Raw genomic sequence first — 19733 nt, forward strand, 5'->3', positions numbered from 1 at the left:
ATGTTGGCCTTCACTATCTTATCTAGGAGGTCAAAGTGAGGGACAAATCAAGTTGGGTAGTCAAATGCAAGCTTAGGTCAGGGATAGAGTTAAAACAGACAGAATTAGAGCTGTGTGTAAGAGAATGAACCGGGTTAAGCATAACTTATAACTGGCAGCCAGGGACTGGAGGTGTAAATCGGGAGAATCCCTGCTCATGGCTTTAACAAAGAGTTAGAGGGAATCGGCTAGAGGGAAACAAGTCCCAGCAGTACTAGAATTTAAAAGAAATACACTTTCACTGCCCAGCAGCAGCTTCTGTGTTAATGCAGGGTTGACTAGGAAAAGGGGCAGAGGCAGAAGAAGCATGCTCAAAGACAGTTAACTATATGTCACAGACAGGCAAGGACAGAAGACCTAAAGACATCTCCAGAATTTCTCCTTGGACCATGTGATGTGAGAGGAATGAGATTTTGGGTGGTCCCAATATAAAATTTGCAAAGGACCCATCAACAGCTATTTACCAATGACAATATTGTTGCCCCTTTATGTGGCATAAGGGCCATTGGACTTCCTCAGGCCCCAAGCCTCAAGAGTGAGCACAACCTCAGCACCCTCTAACACTTGGCCAACAGAAAAGGGGACAATGTATGATCACTTTTTGTCTGTCCACTGGAACGCCTATGGCTCCCAAGAACGAGGTCCTGTGACCCATGTGTGAATGGATCATTAGTAATGATGCGCGAACGTGCTGGGAAAAAGCATTGTCCTTGGCGCATGCTCGGGTGCTGAGTGTCTTCGGCATGCTGAAAAAATATGCTTGAGTCTCGGCATGTCTCGCGGCTGTTCAACAGCCGCAACACATGCCAGGATTTCCTGTTTGTTAGATATATGCAAATAGTCTCTTCAGAGAGGAAGAGGACTAGAACTCTAGTGCCACCTATTGAAAGTAGCAATCCTAAAAGTCAATGTCGACCCTTTAACGAACCTTGCCACATGACTTAGGATAAAAGCCAAACCAGAATCTCAATTTGCAGACACTGTGTTTTGGGATACTGCCTCTTGTCAGTGCAAAGTGTAATATCTAGTTTGGCTGTGTGAGAGGTGCCTGACCGTGATCTTTCCCAGAGGAGCATTTCGGCTTTAAGTCTCCTCATCTCAGCATGCTTAACTTGTCACTCTCCGCAAGGAGAGAGGTTACTACTTGGATCATGGTCAGACGCTTCTCACACAGCCAAACGAGATCTCACACTTTGCACTGCACTGACAAGAGGCAGTATCTCAAAACACAGTGTCTGCAAATTGAGATTCTGGTTTGGCTTTTATCCTAATACATGTGGTAAGGTTCGTTAAAGGGTCGACATTGACTTTTAGGATTGTTACTTCCAATAGGTGGCACTAGAGTTCTAGTCCACTTGCTCTCTGAAGAGACTATTTGCATATTTCCAAGAGGAGCATTGCGGCTTTAAGTCTCCTCATTTCGACATGCTTAACATGTCACTCTCCGCAAGGAGAAACGTTACAACTTGGATCACTGTTTGTTAGACAATCCCTGCATGTGTTACTGCTGTCGAACAGCCATGAGTCATGCAGCCGCGGGGACTCGAACATATTTTTCAAGCAAGCTGAAGACACTCGGTTAGCACCCGAGCATGCTCAGATAACACCTTATCCAAGCACGCTCGCTCATCACTAATTGTTAGTGCTCATACATGACCATCTATCAATTCACTTCTATAAGTCTACAAGAGTAGCAGTGCACATGTGACTACCATATACAGTGAATAGAGTGGTGGTCATGCGTGTGCATGATAGCTTTATTCACACAGGGGATTTGGGACCCCTATTTACAGAATTGGTAGGAAACCCAACAATCATATGTTGTTGGTGAGACAATCCCTTTAAGAAAGAATAAGAAAAGAAGAAATAATAGTAAATGTGTGGATTCCAAACCTGGAAAGGGGTCTGTCCACTGTGGTTCTTTATATCTTTGCTCGACCCTCGGTATAGCAATATTCGAGCACAGCTCTCCTGGAGGGCAAGAGAGAAGAGTGACAAGTCAATCAGTTTGAGGAAAGCACAACCAACATCATTATCCCCTTTCTTCACAGGTGCAAACATGATGATTAATGATGGGGTAAATAGCAGCTGTCAGAGCAAGACAAAGGGGAATTAAATGGATAAATTAAAATAAGGTTGAAAACAATATGGGGTCTTAGCCGACCAAGGGTTTAGTAAGGGCGAAGCATGGAAGTGAATATATGACCTGATGCAAAATTTTTGACACCCTTACAATGACCTCTGCAAATATGTAATGAAGGAACACTGTATTTTTTATTGCTATGATTTTGAAGTAATTTATTGCATTTTTTTGAGGAGGCGCAGCGACTAAAAAGCAGCAATTCTGGCGCTTTGATTATTTTTATTGATTTATTATTTACTTCCTTTATGGCATTTATAATATTTATTTTATTATTGCAAGGAGCACAGTACTGAATTTTTATAAAATGTCGGGAAAAAGGGGGGTGATACAAACATTTATGATTTTTTTTTACTTTTTATGTTTTTTTAAAAAAATGCTTTTTATGACTTTTTTTCCGTTCCATAGTAGACTTGAACCATCTATGAAACCAAAGAAAAAAAAACAAAACATTAAATGAGCATATACCCTACGGCAAGTAGATAAGTAAATAGTAATAGTACATGAACATAGGGTACTTAGATATTGTTATTTTGATTAAAAAAAGGATAAAAACCATCCTGCAGCAACTAGGTGACCCATCTGGATGGTCTCAAATGGGGTCACCTTGTCGTGGTGGGATGGCTTTTATATTTTTTTTATCAAAATAGCGTTAACTAAGTACCCAATTTCATTTACATGTACTATTACTATTTACTTGCTATATGGTATAAGGTCATTTTACTTTTTTTTCTTGGGTTTTGTCTGGGAAATGGCCACAGTGAGAAAGTGAACTTACACTATGCGTATATATCAGCTTATAGTGCAGCTAATTTCTTTGGTTTTGTTGAATCGTCGATTCTCTGAAAGATTCGGTACTTCCGTATGTACTAAAATTATCTCCTCTGAAGCCATGCCATGGTCCAACTTTGGTAGGAGTACAGACATGGAGGCAACAGAGGTCTTCAGTGAGTGCATGGCAGTCCATCAGCTAGCTCCAGTCACTGCTTTTAGAGGCAGCTGTTGGTTACTGGCATTCACCTCCATGAATGAGATGTCATGAAAGGGTGAAAGAGAATTCTCTCCTTTCAAAAAAATATAAACAGTCATGGAATAGTTTACAAGCTGGAGAAGCAGCCTAAGTTTTCTACTTATGGTATGTTTTTTTTACGGACCAAAATATCAACATTTTGGCATCTCGGAAGTTCAATGAATGAAATTAGCCTGAGCTGCAATACCAAACGCAGCCTTTGGCCAAAAAGCGGCGCTGTGATTTTTAAATTTTCAAACCTTTTGTTTGTTTGTTTTTCATTTTATACAAACATTGAACTCTATCTTTACTTTTCAGATTCCTTTATGGTCCAGCAAAACCTGGAAAAAGTTCAAAGAAAGCTTTCTCCAAACACTCAAACTCCACCAGTCTTTACTCACCTCGCAGATCCAAGTTCTGACGCCCGAGTCGATTCTCACAATAAGCAGGTGTTCATTACGTGGCAGGAAGCAGAGACTTGTCAACTTCATGTCACTGAACTCTTCTAATACTTTGCCAAGTCCACTAATGATCGGCTGGCAGTAACATGATATCAGTGTGAGCACAAGACTATGCCAAGGATGCCAAGAACTTTGTGAAACCAGGTCTACATTTTGCATAGTTTGTGTCTCCACCGGCTCATTTATTGGAAATATTGTTCTAAACTGGACAGAGTTAAAGTGCATTGGAGCCTTGTCCATACAGATGAATCAAAACACCCCCAATGCACTTGCAGGGTGAAAAAAGGGGTTAACAGGGGTTAACAGTTCACCAAGCCCTGCAGCTGAGATGAGGTTTGAGAGCAAAAAGAGGAGCTTGCTAGTAAGTTCTAGAGACTTTAATGTAGTAAATGGAGTGAGCCAGTCAGGAAGTGTGACAGGTGTGTGTGAAAGAAAGGAAGGAGAAAGAACTAGCAAGCCTGAAACTGGATCGAAATGTGGTTGTTGGATTTGAATATGGTTGGAAAGTCAGGATGGAGAACAGGATGGAAAAACAGAAAGGCGACGTCAGCTTCGGTGGTACAGAGCTAAATTTCCAGGAGTTATTGCCGTAGCTTAGTAGGGACCCTGAGACAGCAAAGGACAAGAGGGGGAAAGAGGTTTTGTGTAGGGCAGACCTGGAAGTGTTTGTGACTGAAGAAATACTGGGCTTGCCAGGGCAGGACACTATGAAGCCCTGATGCGAACTGGGTTCAAAAGGAACATACCGGTAGTTGGAATGGAGCGCTCAAGGCAACTATGCTGTATAACTGAAATGCTTCTTGTAAGATCCATGTCACCACCTGTAACCACTATGTATGAGCCTTAAGGGCAAACAGAAGATACAATGGACAAGTTATGTACCTGCTATCGATTGTACATAATTTCCATTAATTTCTATAGTAAAGTAAAGTTTATTTCCATATAGTTAACTGGCTTCTTCCTTATCACAACTGAGTGTTCGGGGGGGCTCTGTGGAACAGTTGACGGGGTTCTACCTCTGGTCAAACCACTACCTCTTCTTGCCTGTTTTCTTGCTATGGATCCATCCCTCTCTACACTGCTGTGATCGCTAGGCATGCCACCGTGTTAGGTTGGATCAGTGGCCTCATCGTCATCTTCCAATTACTCAATCTGATCCTCCTTCTGAGTTCTGAGTTACGATTTGAGGTTGACTTAATGGCAACTGTGAGCAGCGTCGGACTGGCCCACCGGAGAACCGGTGGATTCTCCGGTGGGCCCTGGCATCTGGTGGGCCCTGGCACCTGCTGGCATACAGGGCCAGCAGTTGCCTAGGGCCCCCGCTGCTCCAGGGGCCCCCAGCCAGTGGTGTGTCGCACACCATGCAGCTGCTATGGGGGCCCCTGCCAGCGGAGCAGCAGCGGGTGTCAGGAGGCAGGAGCCCCTGTCCCCGCTGCTAAAGAGAAATGAATATTCACTGCGAAGCAGTGAATCTCATTTCAGGTCTCCACCCCCAGAGGCCCCGCCCCCAGCCCAGTAAGCCGCTCTGCAGACTACAGCTGTAAATCAGGGCCGGCGCCGCCCTCAGTCCTCTCTGCTCCTGGCTCACAGCCAGTGCGCGATGACGTCACTACATCGCGCACCCGCTGTGTGTCTGGCAGAGGGGGCAGCTCCTGACACTGAAGCCGGGATCAGCGTGGGAGCGAGGAGGAGAGGTGAGTATTGTGTTTTGTTTTGTTTTTTATATCTCTCTCGCTCTCTCTATCTATCTCTCTATATATCTCTCTCTCTATCTCTCTTATATCTATCTCTCTTTCTATCTCTATCTATTATCTATCTCTATCTATCGCTCTATCTTTATATCTATCTTTCTATCTCTACATCTATCTCTATATCTATCTATCTATCGCTATATCTTTCTATATATCTCTATATCTATCTATTATGTCTATCTATCTCTATATCTATCTATCTTACTCTATCTATCTCTATATCTATTATCTCTATATTTATTATCTATCTATCTTTATCTATATATATCTCTATCTAATATCTATATATATATATCTATCTCTATACCTATCTATTTATCTATCCGTTATCTATCTCTATATCTTTTCTCTGTATCTATCTCTATATCTATATCTCTCGCTATCTATCGCTCTATCTCTATATCTATCTCTATATCTATCTTTATATCTATATCTATATATCTATCTCTATCTATCTATCTATATCTATATCTATTTCTCTCTATATCTATCTCTATATCTCTCTCTATAGCTATCTATCTATATATCTCTATCTCTCTGTATATCTATCTATCGCTCTATCTCTATATCTATATATCTATCTATCTTTCTCTATCTATTTATCTCTATATCTTTTCTCTGTATCTATCTCTCTCTATATCTATATCTATCTATCTCTATATATATCTATTATCTCTATATCTATCTATTTCTCTCTATATCTATCTCTATATCTATCTATTTATCTCTATCTCTATATCTATCTCTCTGTATATCTATCTATCTTGCTATCTCTATATCTATCTCTATATCTATCTATCTTTCTCTATCTATTTATCTCTATATATTATCTATATCTATCTCTATCTATCTATCGCTCTATCTCTATATCTATCTTTCTATCTCTACATCTATCTCTATATCTATCTTTCTATCTATGTCTATATCTATCTATATCTATATCTATCTATTATGTCTATCTATCTAGCTATCTCTATTATCTATATCTACCTATCTCTATATCTTTCTATCTTACTCTATCTCTATATCTATCTGTTATCTCTATATTTATTATCTATCTTTATCTATCTATCTCTATCTATTATCTATATCTATCTCTCTATCTATTTATCGATCTCTGTATCTATCTCTCTCTATATCTATCTCTCTATCTACCGCTCTCTCTATCTCTATCTATCTTTATATCTATATATCTCTATATCTATCTATTATCTCTATATCTATCTACCTATCTATCTCTATATCTATATCTGTTTCTCTCTATATCTATCTCTATATCTCTCTCTCTATAGCTATCTATATATTATCTCTATATCTATCTATCTATATATTATCTCTATATCTATCTATCTCTATATCTATCTATCTCTATATCTATCTATCTCTATATCTATCTGTTATCTCTATATCCATATCTATCTCTATATCTATCTATCTATCTATCTATCTATCTCTATATCTATCTTTCTATCTAACACTATATCTCTATATCTATCTCTATATCTCATTATCTATCTATCTCTATCTCTCTCTCTTTATCTATCTATCTATTGATCTATCCATCTATCTCTATATCTATCTCTATATCTATCTATTATATCTATCTATTATCTCTATTATCTATATCTATCTATCCATCTATCTCTATCTATCTCTATATCTCTCTTTATATCTATCTATCTTTCTAACTCTATATCTATCTATCTCTATACATATCTCTATATCTAGCTATTATCTCTATATCTATCTCTATATCCATTATTCCCTATGAGGGGGTGCATTATTCCCTATGAGGGGGGCAGTATTATACCCTATGAGGGGTCAGTATTATACCCTATGAGGGGGTGCATTATACCCTATGAGGGGGTGCATTATACCCTATGAGGGGGGCAGTATTATACCCTATGAGGGGGGCAGTATTATACCCTATGAGGGGGTGCATTATACCCTATGAGGGGGTGCATTATACCCTATGAGGGGGGCAGTATTATATTCTATGAGATGGCTGCATTATATTCTATGAGGAGGCTGCATTATATTCTATGAGGGGTCTACATTATATTCTATGAGGGGGCTGCTTTATATTCTATGAGGGGGCTACCCCAACTCCTGCTACATAATTAAGACATGTACAACCTTATATTATACCCGGATATTAGCGTGTTTTACCGCACAATTGGTGGTCTGGTATTTAACTCTATGCAGCTACATAGTGGGCCCCAAGAATGATTTTCTCTGGTGGGCCCAAGGTGTTCCAGTCCGACGCTGACTGTGAGTCATAATAATAATAATAATCTTTATTTATATAGCGCCAACATATTCTGCAGCGCTTTTCACTGTCGCCCTGATCCACTCCCGCCTGGACTACTGTAACGCTCTATTATTGGCCTCGCCCTCACTCGACTTTCCTCTCTTCAGTCCATCCTTAATGCAGCAGCCAGGATCGTCCACATGGCTAATCAGTACTCAGACACGTCCGCTCTTCGCCAGTCCTTACACTGGCTGCCCATTCATTATAGGATCCAATTCAAAGTACTTGTTCTCACCCACAAAGCTCTCCAAAGTGCGGCACCCCATTACATCTCCACCCTCATTTCTGTCTATCGGCCTAGCCGACAACTGCGCTCTGCAAACGACTTTCGACTAACCTCTGCAATAATCCGTACCTCCCACTCCCGACTCCGAAAATTCTCCTGAGCTGCCCCAATCCTCTTTGTAAATACACCATTGTTAGGCCTCTTTCACACATCAGGTTTTCGCCTTCAGGCGCGATCCGGCGCTTTTGACAGAAACCGGATCCGGCGAAATGCAATGCCGGATCCGGTTTCCCCCCCATTGACTTGCATTTGCGCCGGATCGCGCTGGATGGCCATGCGTTTCATCCGGTTTTCGCCGGATCCGGCAATGTGTCCGGATCCGGCGTCTGGAAAAAACGTCTACTGTAACGTTTTTTGTCTCCGGCGAAAAAGCCGGACACGCCGGATCCGGCGCGTCCGGCTTTTTCACACAATGGAAGCCTATGAGCGCCGCAATGCGCCGGATCCGGCGAAAGCCGGATCCGGTGGCCGGATCCGGTTTTTTTGGTCTGAGCATGCTCAGTAGCCACAAGGGTCAATTTTAAAAACCGGATCCGGCGTAATCCGTCGAAAAACGGATAGAAAAACGGATGAACCGGATGAGACGGATCCGGTTTTGTCTGTCAAGAAAAAGACGGATCCGGCAGAAAACCGGATCCGTCACATCCGGTTTTACAAAACATTTGCCGGATCCGGCGTTCCGGCACGACGCCGGATCGCGCCTGACGCCGAAAACCTGATGTGTGAAAGTAGCCTAATACACACCTGTACTTTGTATCTCTCCCACCACATTGTAGATTGTAAGCTCTCAAAAGCAGGGTCGTCTCATTTTGCTTTAATTACTGTATTGTTAACATTGTTACTTATGACTTGTGTCTGAAACTGTTAAACTTTAAAGCGCTGCGGAATATGTTGGCGCTATATAAAGATTATTATTATCATCTATCAACATGCAGCTATAGATGGAGATGCCTAAGGAGATCACTACCATACATAAGGAGGAACCAGTTTCACTGGTGTTTAGGATAGAACCCCTCGGATCATGCGACCCTTCAGTTCTACAATCCATATTTTTGATTTGTAAAATTGTCCTGACATGTTCCTTTTAAAGCTGCCATATAATTTATATAGTATTTCAAAATTTTTCATGAACACAGAAGCCAAACGGTACAAAAACTCTCTGCTCTTGACTCTTAGGTGATGGAAATCCAAGAAAGATGCAGCACCCCTTCCTTCTAAGTGTAAATATCCCCTGATGACCCTGGGCAATGGGACATTAGGCGAAAATCAGGAAGATGCCCTGATATGCTAACAGCTCATTAACTTTATTAAAGGTGATCTGGCAGTCATGCTCCCCCAAGATTATGCACCCCGCGGACATGCATATAGTATTTTCTATAGAGTGTGTAAATGATACTGCTAATATATCCAAAAATAATACAAATATGGAGCACAAATTATACTGCATTTGGGGAATTGCAATGCCACACAGTAAGCCGATTACAGGGACATGTCCCTTGGCCCCATTCACATGTCCCAGTTCTGTCTACATGTTCTAACCAATTTTTTTAAGACATATGACATACCTATTACGCGATGCACAGGAAAAAAAAGGTTTTAACATGGAAATGGTTCACTAATCACAGCAATCTTTGCCATGGCCAGCAGAGGGCACTGTGATTCTTCGGCAGGTTCTCGTTCTTTAGTGCATTGTGCAACTTCCCATTTTTTATGCTTGATATCTCATTGTGGTGCCTCAAAACTGAGCATGCTGGTGTCACGTGGACCCGTCCTGTGTGACGCGACCAGCAGGCCGGTAACTAGAACAACAGGACGCGGCACGTGATACTGTCCTGTGTGACACAGCTCGCAGGCCGGTAACTAAAACAACAAGACAAAGGGAAGTGAAACAGTTATAACGGTGGGCCCTGCAATAGGGAAAGGGGACGTGGAGACCTCCTGCACTCCCCTGAGTCAGTGTCCCTAACGCTCCTAACGTTCCCTATGCCGGTTCCGCACCGGGAGCCGATCAGGAACCTGTTGCCCTAGCACATCCTACACCTATCCCTTGCTAGGTAACTGGGTGGCGTAGGCACTGGCCCCACAGCTGTACTAATACACACTAAGGAAAAACACAAACAGGGAGACACCACTTAGCTTTACTCTGTTGCACTTGCTCCTGGCAACAGAGTCCACCACCAGCATGCAGCTCTCCTCCTGAATCGCTGCCACCAAGCTCTGTCAGAGCTACAAGGAAATCCCATATGACTCCTTTCACACCAGGCTAAGACAGTGCTGCAAGGAACGCTCTCCAGCTCCTTCCTCCACCAAGGATGGTTGAAATGAACACTATCACCAACACTGATTGCAACACCTGTGACTCTTTTATAGCAGAGCCAGCAATCACACCTGCATAATAATCATGTGCACTTAACTAAAGAAACTAGAGTGCAATGACGCTCACCACCACCGGAGGTAAACTTAGAAAAAACGACACCACAGTGCAATAATCCTAATGGCCACCGGGGCAAAAACCAACCTTAAAGGGAAGCTGCCGCAATTTTATATAATTTGCAAAAAAAGAGTAAGTAACAAAACATGTTGTTAAAGCAAATGTTGTACTAACTAGGATTTATGGTTTGTTTGTAATAATTAGAGTTGAGCGACTTTGGTCGGATCGGGTTACGTGAAACCCGAATGAAACAAAATAAGTTTCAGATGAAACTCGTCCGACTAGAGCAAAACAAAGTGGGAGTTTCGTCCGAAACCCGACCCCAATGCAAGTTAATGGGAAATAAAAGTCGGACGAAACTCAGACTTTGTTTTGCTCTAGTCGGACAAGTTTCATCTGAAACTTATTTTGTTTCATTCGGGTTTCACGAAACCCGATCCGACCAAAGTCGCTCAACTCTAGTAATAATGTTTTAATGTAGCCACTGGGCGCTGACATCTTGATTTGCAGATCTGTGGAGGACTCATACAGTCTGCAAATATGGCCGTCCCTGGACATAGGAGACTGCGGTCGGCTCCCGACCCCACCATGCAGCCTCATTAGCAGAGAACTGGGCACGCCCCTGTGGGCTGCACCATTCACTGCTGTAGGTGTGGCTGGGTGCCATTTTACTGTAGCCCAGTGCTATCGGCTGAGCTCGACTTTCTGCACCGTGCTTCCTGCTCCACTGTCCTCCTGCTCTGTCTCCGCCTCCTCACTCACACACAGCCCCAGTGATCTCTGGTTATCTGACACCTTTGCTTTTATAGTGACAGTGACATATACAGCCCATAGTCTAGTGTATAATTGGGGGGGGGCTGGAAGTTTCACCAGTGTGGGCATATCTGTAATACTGTCTCCTGTGATACTGCCTGCTGAGCCGTGTATCTAATCCTCTCCTGTGTGATACTGACTGCTGAACCGTGTATCTAATCCTATCCTGTGTGATACTGTCTGCTGAGCCGTGTATCTAATCCTCCCCTGTGTGATACTGACTGCTGAACCGTTTATCTAATCCTCTCCTGTGTGATACTGTCTGCTGAGCCGTGTATCTAATTCTCTGCAGTGTGATACTGCTCTCCTGAAATACTCTGTGCTGCTGTCACCCTGCTGGTTTTATGTGTGATCTACATGGTGGTATTGTGTATGATCTATATGGCGGCATTGTGTGTGAAGTATATGGCAGTATTATTTGTGATCTGCTAAAAGGGGACCCATTCTAGGGTGGTTCTGGCTGAGCACCTGCACACGGGTCAGGGGTAATAGGTGCAGTCAGGGGAGGGCTGGTGAGGCAGCTGAAGAGAGGGGTCTCATTTTTATCGTTACTGTATGGCTACATTTCCCCCCATCCTGCTTCCCAGCGTCACCCCAGACTGCGCCTGTCGCCTCGCTTTCACACATCGCCAGGACAGAATCTGAGGAGGGGAATGGGGTCTTTGCATGCAAAGTGTGGATCAGAACAGGCCATCAATCAGCAGAAATGTTTCATGGATTTCTGTGCTGCTGTCTCCCTGCTCCTCCCCCATATATCTCCCTCTGTGCCCCCCATAGACCAGCGCACTGCTCTCCTGAAATACTCTGTGCTGCTGTCACCCTGCTCCCAGAATCCTTGCTGCCTGCCATCCTCGGTGACCGAAGACCCCATTTCTCTCCTCAGATCCTGTCCTGGCGATGTGTGAACGCGAGGCGACAGGGCCTGATATATGGTGGAAGGAGCAGGGTGACAGCAGCACAGAGTATTTCAGGAGAGCAGTGTGCTGGTCTGTGGGGGGCACCCTGTTCGGTGACAGGGATTGTACATAGAGCGCTGTGTTTTATACACATGGATGGACCGTCTTCTTGTCTGCTCCACAGAAATCCAGGAAACATTTCTGCTGATTGATGACCTGTTCTGATCCAGACTTTACATGAAAAGACAGTCAGTAACTTTGCAGGCCCCATCAAAATGGCTGCTCACTGTGTTCCTAAATGTCATCCTCTCTTTTCCCTTAGCAAGCACCCAGTAGGGGAGGAGAGGAGTGACACCACACCCATGTCAGCAGATTCCACCCATACAGTGTCCATTTTAGGGCATGATCATATATCAAAATCAAACATCATGGACACTGTACGCCCATAATTACTGCAGGACAGTAATGTGAGCTAGTTGTACACTAGGTTTTTGTGCCAAACTTCAATAGCTGCTCCCCCTAGTGTTAACAAGTGGAAATGCCAAACTTTTTAAAATTATTTTTCATATTTTACAAAATTAAAAACAAATGATAATATTTTTTAAGAAAATGTAAACATTAATTCTTTACATTTTTTCAATTGCTGAAAATTTTTTTTGGGATGGCACCTTCCCTTTAAGCACAGCTTAGGGAAAAAAAAGGTTACCTGTGCTTTTTATATGCCCTGATCCAGCATGGATCATGACAGCTGGGAGTTATAACTTTGTATCAGTTGGACAGTTACAGTTTGGAGACCATTGACTTAAAGGAGACCTATCACTTGACATAAATATATATTTTTTTTTATATCATGTAAATGCCACTGTTCTCCTAAATCTGGCGATGTTTTTCTTTTCTTCCTGCACCTCTCCGTTCCTGAGATATGGTCCCATCTTCCCTGTATGGGAATGTAGTCTTGTTAGCCAAGAGGGCTTTGTCCTCAACTCTTCTCTGGGGGAGTCTGCTTGACCACGCCCATTTGACTAAAGATTTATAAATAGAGAAGATGCTACCATATCTCATTAACGGAGAGGAGCAGGAAGAAAAGAAAAACACCACGGATTCAGGAGAACAGCGGCATTTACCCCAGGTAAAAATAAAGAATTACATATTTAATTTTTAAATTAATCATATTGGGTCATATAAAGTGCATTTAATGATGAAAACATCAGTGAACAAAGCAAGTAAGGCAAATATGAAATCCCTGATATGATGAGAATCACAGAATTAAAAATGTACTATGTGTTTTGCCCATTTAACTCAGGATTGTTGATGGCAACATTACTGTTAATGCTGGCAAGAACTGGAGCGTCTCTTTAAGGTGAAGAAGAAATGTGTTTGTGCATGTAAATTAAAGAGATGCAGAAATAATTACTTTGCAAATATACAAGGCTGCTCAGCGGCGGGCTTCTTGACTATGGCTGCAAACAAAATTGCTTACCTCTTTTCAAATAAAAGACCCCCATGTCCCTGGTGGTTTGTATATACCGTAGCTGCTTTTATTACTACTTACACTCAAGCAAAGCAATAACATTGGTATGGAGCGCCGCAAAGTCTTCCAAATTCTAAAAATGTTGTGGCTTATTACAGTAGATCTGCAGGAAAGCAATACATGGTGACACACAAAGGGGCTGATTCTTCAATGGTTTTTTTTGTGTCTATTTTTGTGTATTTTTCATCTGTTTTTCATGTGTCCTATTTATCTTTCTATTTGCGCCTTTCCTAAAGTCACTTTTTTATGTGTTTGTCTGTATTTTGTTTTTATTTAGTTTGATCAGTTTGCCATTGTGACCAGGTTTAGATTTCCTAGATGTTTCCCCCCTGAATCATTATTTGCAAATTTTTCAAAAAGTTGCAACATTTTTGTACAAATGTATGCTAGTGTCTAGTTGCAACATTTTGCCCAAAAATATCTGGCAAGCATAAAATTACTCCAAGAGGTACATTTGCGCCCAGAAATCTTTTAAAAAGTTTCAAAAACTGGATGAATCCAGCTGAAAACATTTATAAACTCCAAAATCCCCTATGCACAAAGTTGCATAACAATATTGTGACTTTTGACGTTTTTACGTCAGTCCTGGCCACCTCTGGAAACTTTTAGAAAAGTGGACGGACCTCAGGGGTTGGCCAAGCACGCCTAACAAATTCATCATAATTTACGAAACAAGGAGGGGTAATTTATGACACACTAGTACTATTGCCCCAGCTGGCGATGGCCATGTCACGTGGCGCTTGAGAGAGGCACATGCCTCCTAAGGACTTCGACACATCTTACTCGAGTGCTTGATGATTCGAGCCCGTAGGATGGTAAATCGATTACTCATTTTGCATTGGGGCCCAGCAGTTTTGGCTAACTTCTCACTCATCTGATAATATTACAGCTTATAGAAACTGTGCTTCGTTTTACCTCCATTTTTATGCATATGATTCCATGCAAAAAAGAAATTGCATATTTACATGGGTGCACAGTTCTACATGAAAGCACCATGTAGTAGTCATCATAGTCTAAAAGTTTCCAAGAGCACATCCTCATCATTTGTATGACACCTCAATTCTAATTTAAAATTCTGTTATCATAGATCAGTGTAAAGCTGTAGGCTGCGGTATGTTAGCAACAAGATATATAGAGCTGAGACTTGTATAGATGATTTTTCTAGATGCAAAGACCAAAACATCTGCCTCACAGCGTATTCAATGCATTATCCTCTGTGACGATATTGCGTGTGCCTATATGTGACAGACAGCTGTAGTCAGGGCTACAAGCTGCCCACATAAAGAAATTATTCAGTACTTATTGGTCACAGGAGCTTCAAGGAGGTCAAGAAAATTATTTACGGAACAGTCACCAAGAGAAATAAAGAAGAGAGAAGAGGTGCCAGGAAAACATAATGACACTGGGGATCAGAGGCATATTTAAGGAGGGCAGCCGGGGCATGTGCCCTAGGCACAGCTGACAGGGTGGAGCAGTTAAGCCACCTAACGTGGCAGTTCGCAGTGTCTTCCTCGGCGGTGGCATTCTGCCGCCCCCCAGACTGGAAGTCAAGCTGACAGCCAGCACAGAGAAGCTGCAGCACGCCGGCTGCCAGGGATCAATTGTGCTTGCATCTTACAGATGCGAGTACAATTGAAGCTCTAACTGCCAGGTCAGAGCCATGCCAACAGCGTGATCAGGTCATGTGATCACGCTGTTTATGCCACTCGCCCGCACTGCAGAGCCACACATTGGTGGTAAGTGCTTCAGTGGAGCTGAAGACACTGAAAATTAAGTGCATGGGGATGGGGGGAGATTTAATGCGTGTGAGGAAATTTGAAGTTGGGATGGGGAGATTTAATTTGTGTGGGGAAATTTGGGGTGGGGACAGGTAGATTTAATGTGTGTGAGGAAATTTGGGGTGGGGAGATTTGTAGTGGGGATGGGGAGATTACATGTGTGGGGAAATTTGGGGTGAGGATGGGGAGATTTAATGTGTTTGGGGAGATTTGGAGTGGGGATGGGGAGATTTTATGTTTGTGGGGAAATTTGGAGTGGAGATGGGGATATTTAATGTGTGTGGGGAAATTTGGGGTGGGGATGAGGAGATTTAATGTGGGGGGGATTTGAGGACATAAAATGAGGAGCAAAGTGGGGATGCAGGGCATGTATGAGGAAACAGTATGGGGGATTGGGGGGCATGTATGAGGAATTAGTATGGGGGATGGGTGCAGACACAGTATGGTGAGTGTGGGGAAGGGTGCAGACAGTATGGGGAGTGTATGGGGGAATGTATGTAGAAACAGTATGAGTAGCAATGGAAAAATCTATATGGACACAGTATGTGGAGTCGGGGGTATGTGTGAGCAGGCAGTATAGAGAGTGAGGGGGTAAATATATGATGAGACAGTATGGTGAACAGGGGGAATGTGAGAGGAGATAGTATGAGGAGAGAGGGGAATAGTGTGAGTAGACAGTATGGGGAGAGAAAAGCGAGTGGGTACAGAATAGAGAATGAGTAGTGGGGGGGACAGTGTAAGGGTACAGCCAGGAGGAGACAGTATACCAAGGAGAGGGAGTGTGATAAGAGGGTACAGAATAGAGACTGGGCCCTATAAGGAGGACAATGTAAAGAGATGGCCCAGTATGGAAATGAGAGGTCAGTGTGAAGAGCATGTACCATAAGACGGACATTGTGGGGGTCATATTTTGTGTAGACAATATAGTTAGGGGCAATTATTTATTCAGGGTCTCAGTGTAGGGCAGATATTTTTTATTCAGGAGCATTACAGTATAATAACACTGCTACCTTTAAGGGCATAATGTGGACATTTGTTGCAGAAGATCGGAGTAGATGGAAGTCTGCAGAGACGGCTGTGGATAAGAAAACTCATCATGGGGTCTGGACAAGGTGAAAAAAAGGAGAACGACTCCAGAGACGACGTCATCTATAAGGTACCTTGATGTAAATATTATTTGTAATACTGATGAATTCTCATTTTTTTATTTATGTTAGGTGCATTAAAAGGGATGTCCTGGTTTGTAATGAGTCTACAGTCATTCTATGCGACGGCAGACTTGTGAATTCTCACTGCATGCTATTAGGATTCTCTCGTGCCGGGAATTTACAGAAAACCTAGATACCCCTCTGCTGGGGGTAATGCCACACACTTGTGATGGAGTGAGATTAGCAGGAATATGGCAAAATGAGACTTCCCGGGAGCACCGACCTTGTTGTACAGGGCGCAGATATGCAGAGCGGTGTTTCCTGACGCATTCTGAGAAGCAGGGTCAGCGCCATAGAAGAGGAGATGCTCTAGGTGTTGTGAGTGGCCATGCTGGCAGGCCTAGGCAGGGAGAAAACACATCAGCATGATAAATAACATGATAAATCTGGTCTGTAGAATACCGCAGCTTGTTACAACACACAGATTGTAATGGTATATGCACAATTTTTTTTGAGTGATTCAAAAATGATGAGTTTATTAGTGGAAACCACTTTTTGGGAGTTTTTGTAGGAGTTTTTTTTGCCTCCTGAAGCATTCTTTGCAGCCTTTTGATTGGACATTGTCTGTTTTGGAGAGTTTTCCATCAAGAGATGCTTCAAAGAAGTGACATATACTTTTTTTTCCCACCAGGTGGTTTTCAAAACTTGAAGCAGAAAATAAAACACTGAAAATACAGACTGGAAAGTGATTTTACAATAGAAGTGAATAGAAAGGGCCTTTCCATCTTTCTAAGCGATTTTTCAGGCTTCTTTTGGACCAGTTGAAAAGACTCCTTAGGGTGTGTTAAGACTTGAGGGTTTTTTTGCTGAGTTTTCGAGCACAATCACTCCAAAAGTCGCAAGAAGTTCAAAACCATGAGTTTTGTTTGGAGAGTTGTGATATGTGCACATGGAGACATTTTGTTGAGTTTTCAGAGTAGAAACTCAAAATTTTTGAGTACAATTTTACATTTGGACCAGGATTTGAAGAGTCTCTACTTAGTTTCTGCTCCAAAAAGTTCTTCTTAAAATCTGTGCACATAGTTTTGGAGATTTTCTGTTCTAAAACCTCAGAAAAAAGCTCAGTGTGAAAACACCCTTATACGGGCAAAAACCATCGCTTTGGAAGTAATTGAGTTTGGCCCTATGACAGCTCCTACACAGGACAGTATAGAGCTTTATCACACTATTGTACCGTTTATGATTCAGGGAAGGCTGAGTGACTAGCCCTTTAGAAGTTGTAACTTTAGCCATATTAGTTGTCATACAGCTTTTCCATCAAAAAAGTCAGTTTTTAACAGCATTTCAACAGCCTGCAAAAGGTGAATCAGGACCCCATTACAGCACCTATAGATGTCATCTAGCTTCCCTAGTTTACTAAATGAAAACTCTGATTTTTTATGACATGACAAATAATTTACCATTATAATTTACTGATTTTCTGTGCAGCGCTTAAGAATTATTGTATAATTAAAAATCTATGAAAGTCAACTTACACATGTCCTTGTATTAGTTTAAGGGTTATTCCTATTTTCATGAATGGGTATTGTTGGATAGAGCTTGTAAATAAAAGCAATTTAGCAATTTACTACTTATTAAAATTTTTAATGGTCCTTGAAATATTAACACTTTTTTTGGTTACAGCTCATTGCCTAGGATACCGACCGCCACTGCTGGACAGCAGAACATGGGCAGTGCTTACAAGATTTTTTTTTCTGAGCTTGAAAGTGCTATTTGAAACTGGTCAGGATTTCTGGAACACGCTGTTACCTCATAATCCTGGCCAGCTTCAGTGCACCGCTAAAAAGCTAGAGTGCAATGATGGTCAGTCTCCTAGGCAATTAGCTGTAAACAAAAGTAAACTATTATCTTATGAACGGCTACAAATTTGAATAAGCAATACATTGCAAAAGTGCTTGTTTTTACAAGCACTACTTGACAATACCTTTTTATAAATATGGTAAAAAAGATCTCAAACATTTTTGAGATAGATTGATGATAGAATATAGTATATGGCTGCTATGGGTACAGTATACAGTATATGGCTGTATAGTATATGAATACAGTATATGGCTGCTAAATACTCTCCAGTATTTCAGCTAGGCACCATAGAAGTAAAATCTATAAGGAACTAGTAGTCTGTATGGAAATACTCTGTACAAGAGAAAGTTGGTTTTTGGCCCACCCCTAGCATTCAGAATCTGGAGCCAATGCAATAATTCAACTTCCCAGTTAAAGCCCTAATCACAGCCAATCTTTCCAACCTCTTTTTATTAACCTTTATATTTCAATTGTCAATTGTAATGCCATTTTGCTGCATGTCTTGTCAAAAGTGTTAAAGAACATGGTTAATATTACCTGGTGAATTTCTTGCCAGCCATTTTCATCAACTGTGCCAATGTATGCTCTATTATAGAGCAATAACTCGCAGCACCTGGGATCTCCACCCACCATGGCAGTATGGTATAGTGGGGTTAGACCTCGACGATCTTTGTAATTTGGAGAACCGCCAAGATCCAAAAGTGTCTAAGAAGGAAAAAAACATGAAGAATTAAAATAGACTTGCCTTTGAATTAAAGTTTCATTCAGGCACTAAGTAAAACCCCATTGCGGTACCTCATATAAACATTATGATCACAATATTTTCAAGGGGCTTTTTTTGCTGTCCTTTCTCCCACTGCTGTTAAGGGTGGTAAACATCACCCATAAATACTTTTTGCCATAAAACATTTAAAACAGAACATACATTATTGTAGTAATCTTTGAAAACAGCACAATTTGAAATTGGGAATAAGATTGCCTTAAAAATACTAAAACAATTGAAGAAAGATGATCTAATGGGAATTTTCTATTTTTAAAGCCCATCAGACATATCATTTAGTAGGAACATAACCTTGTAGGAGATCTGCATGCATGAATTTACAGGATATACAGTATATACCACACTGCTAACTCCAGAACAATAAAGTTGGAGGGACTATTATAATTTTTGCAATTGCCTCATAGTTGTCTTTCTTATGCCTTTTCCTGCAACTTTACCAGGTCTGAAATATTTAAAATTAAACGAATAAATATTCTGAGTATGTCGTAAAAATATTGA

At 41.7% G+C, this 19733-nt stretch overlaps 1 protein-coding gene across 1 annotated transcript in view; it reads right to left on the reverse strand.

The window, feature by feature from the left end:
* Positions 1-19733, reverse strand: part of SHANK1 (SH3 and multiple ankyrin repeat domains 1) — a 677277-nt gene that overhangs the window by 253231 nt on the left and 404313 nt on the right. The window contains exons 7-9 of the mRNA XM_073570818.1: positions 18992-19159; positions 16878-16994; positions 1933-2010 (exon numbers count right to left, since the gene is read on the reverse strand). Coding sequence (XP_073426919.1) covers positions 1933-2010; positions 16878-16994; positions 18992-19159 — 363 coding nt within the window. The remainder of the gene's footprint in view (positions 1-1932; positions 2011-16877; positions 16995-18991; positions 19160-19733) is intronic.

This window comes from Dendrobates tinctorius, unplaced genomic scaffold (assembly GCF_039654945.1).
Source record: "Dendrobates tinctorius isolate UK_male_01 unplaced genomic scaffold, ASM3965494v1 ptg000028l, whole genome shotgun sequence".
Taxonomy (NCBI): Eukaryota; Metazoa; Chordata; class Amphibia; order Anura; family Dendrobatidae; genus Dendrobates; species Dendrobates tinctorius.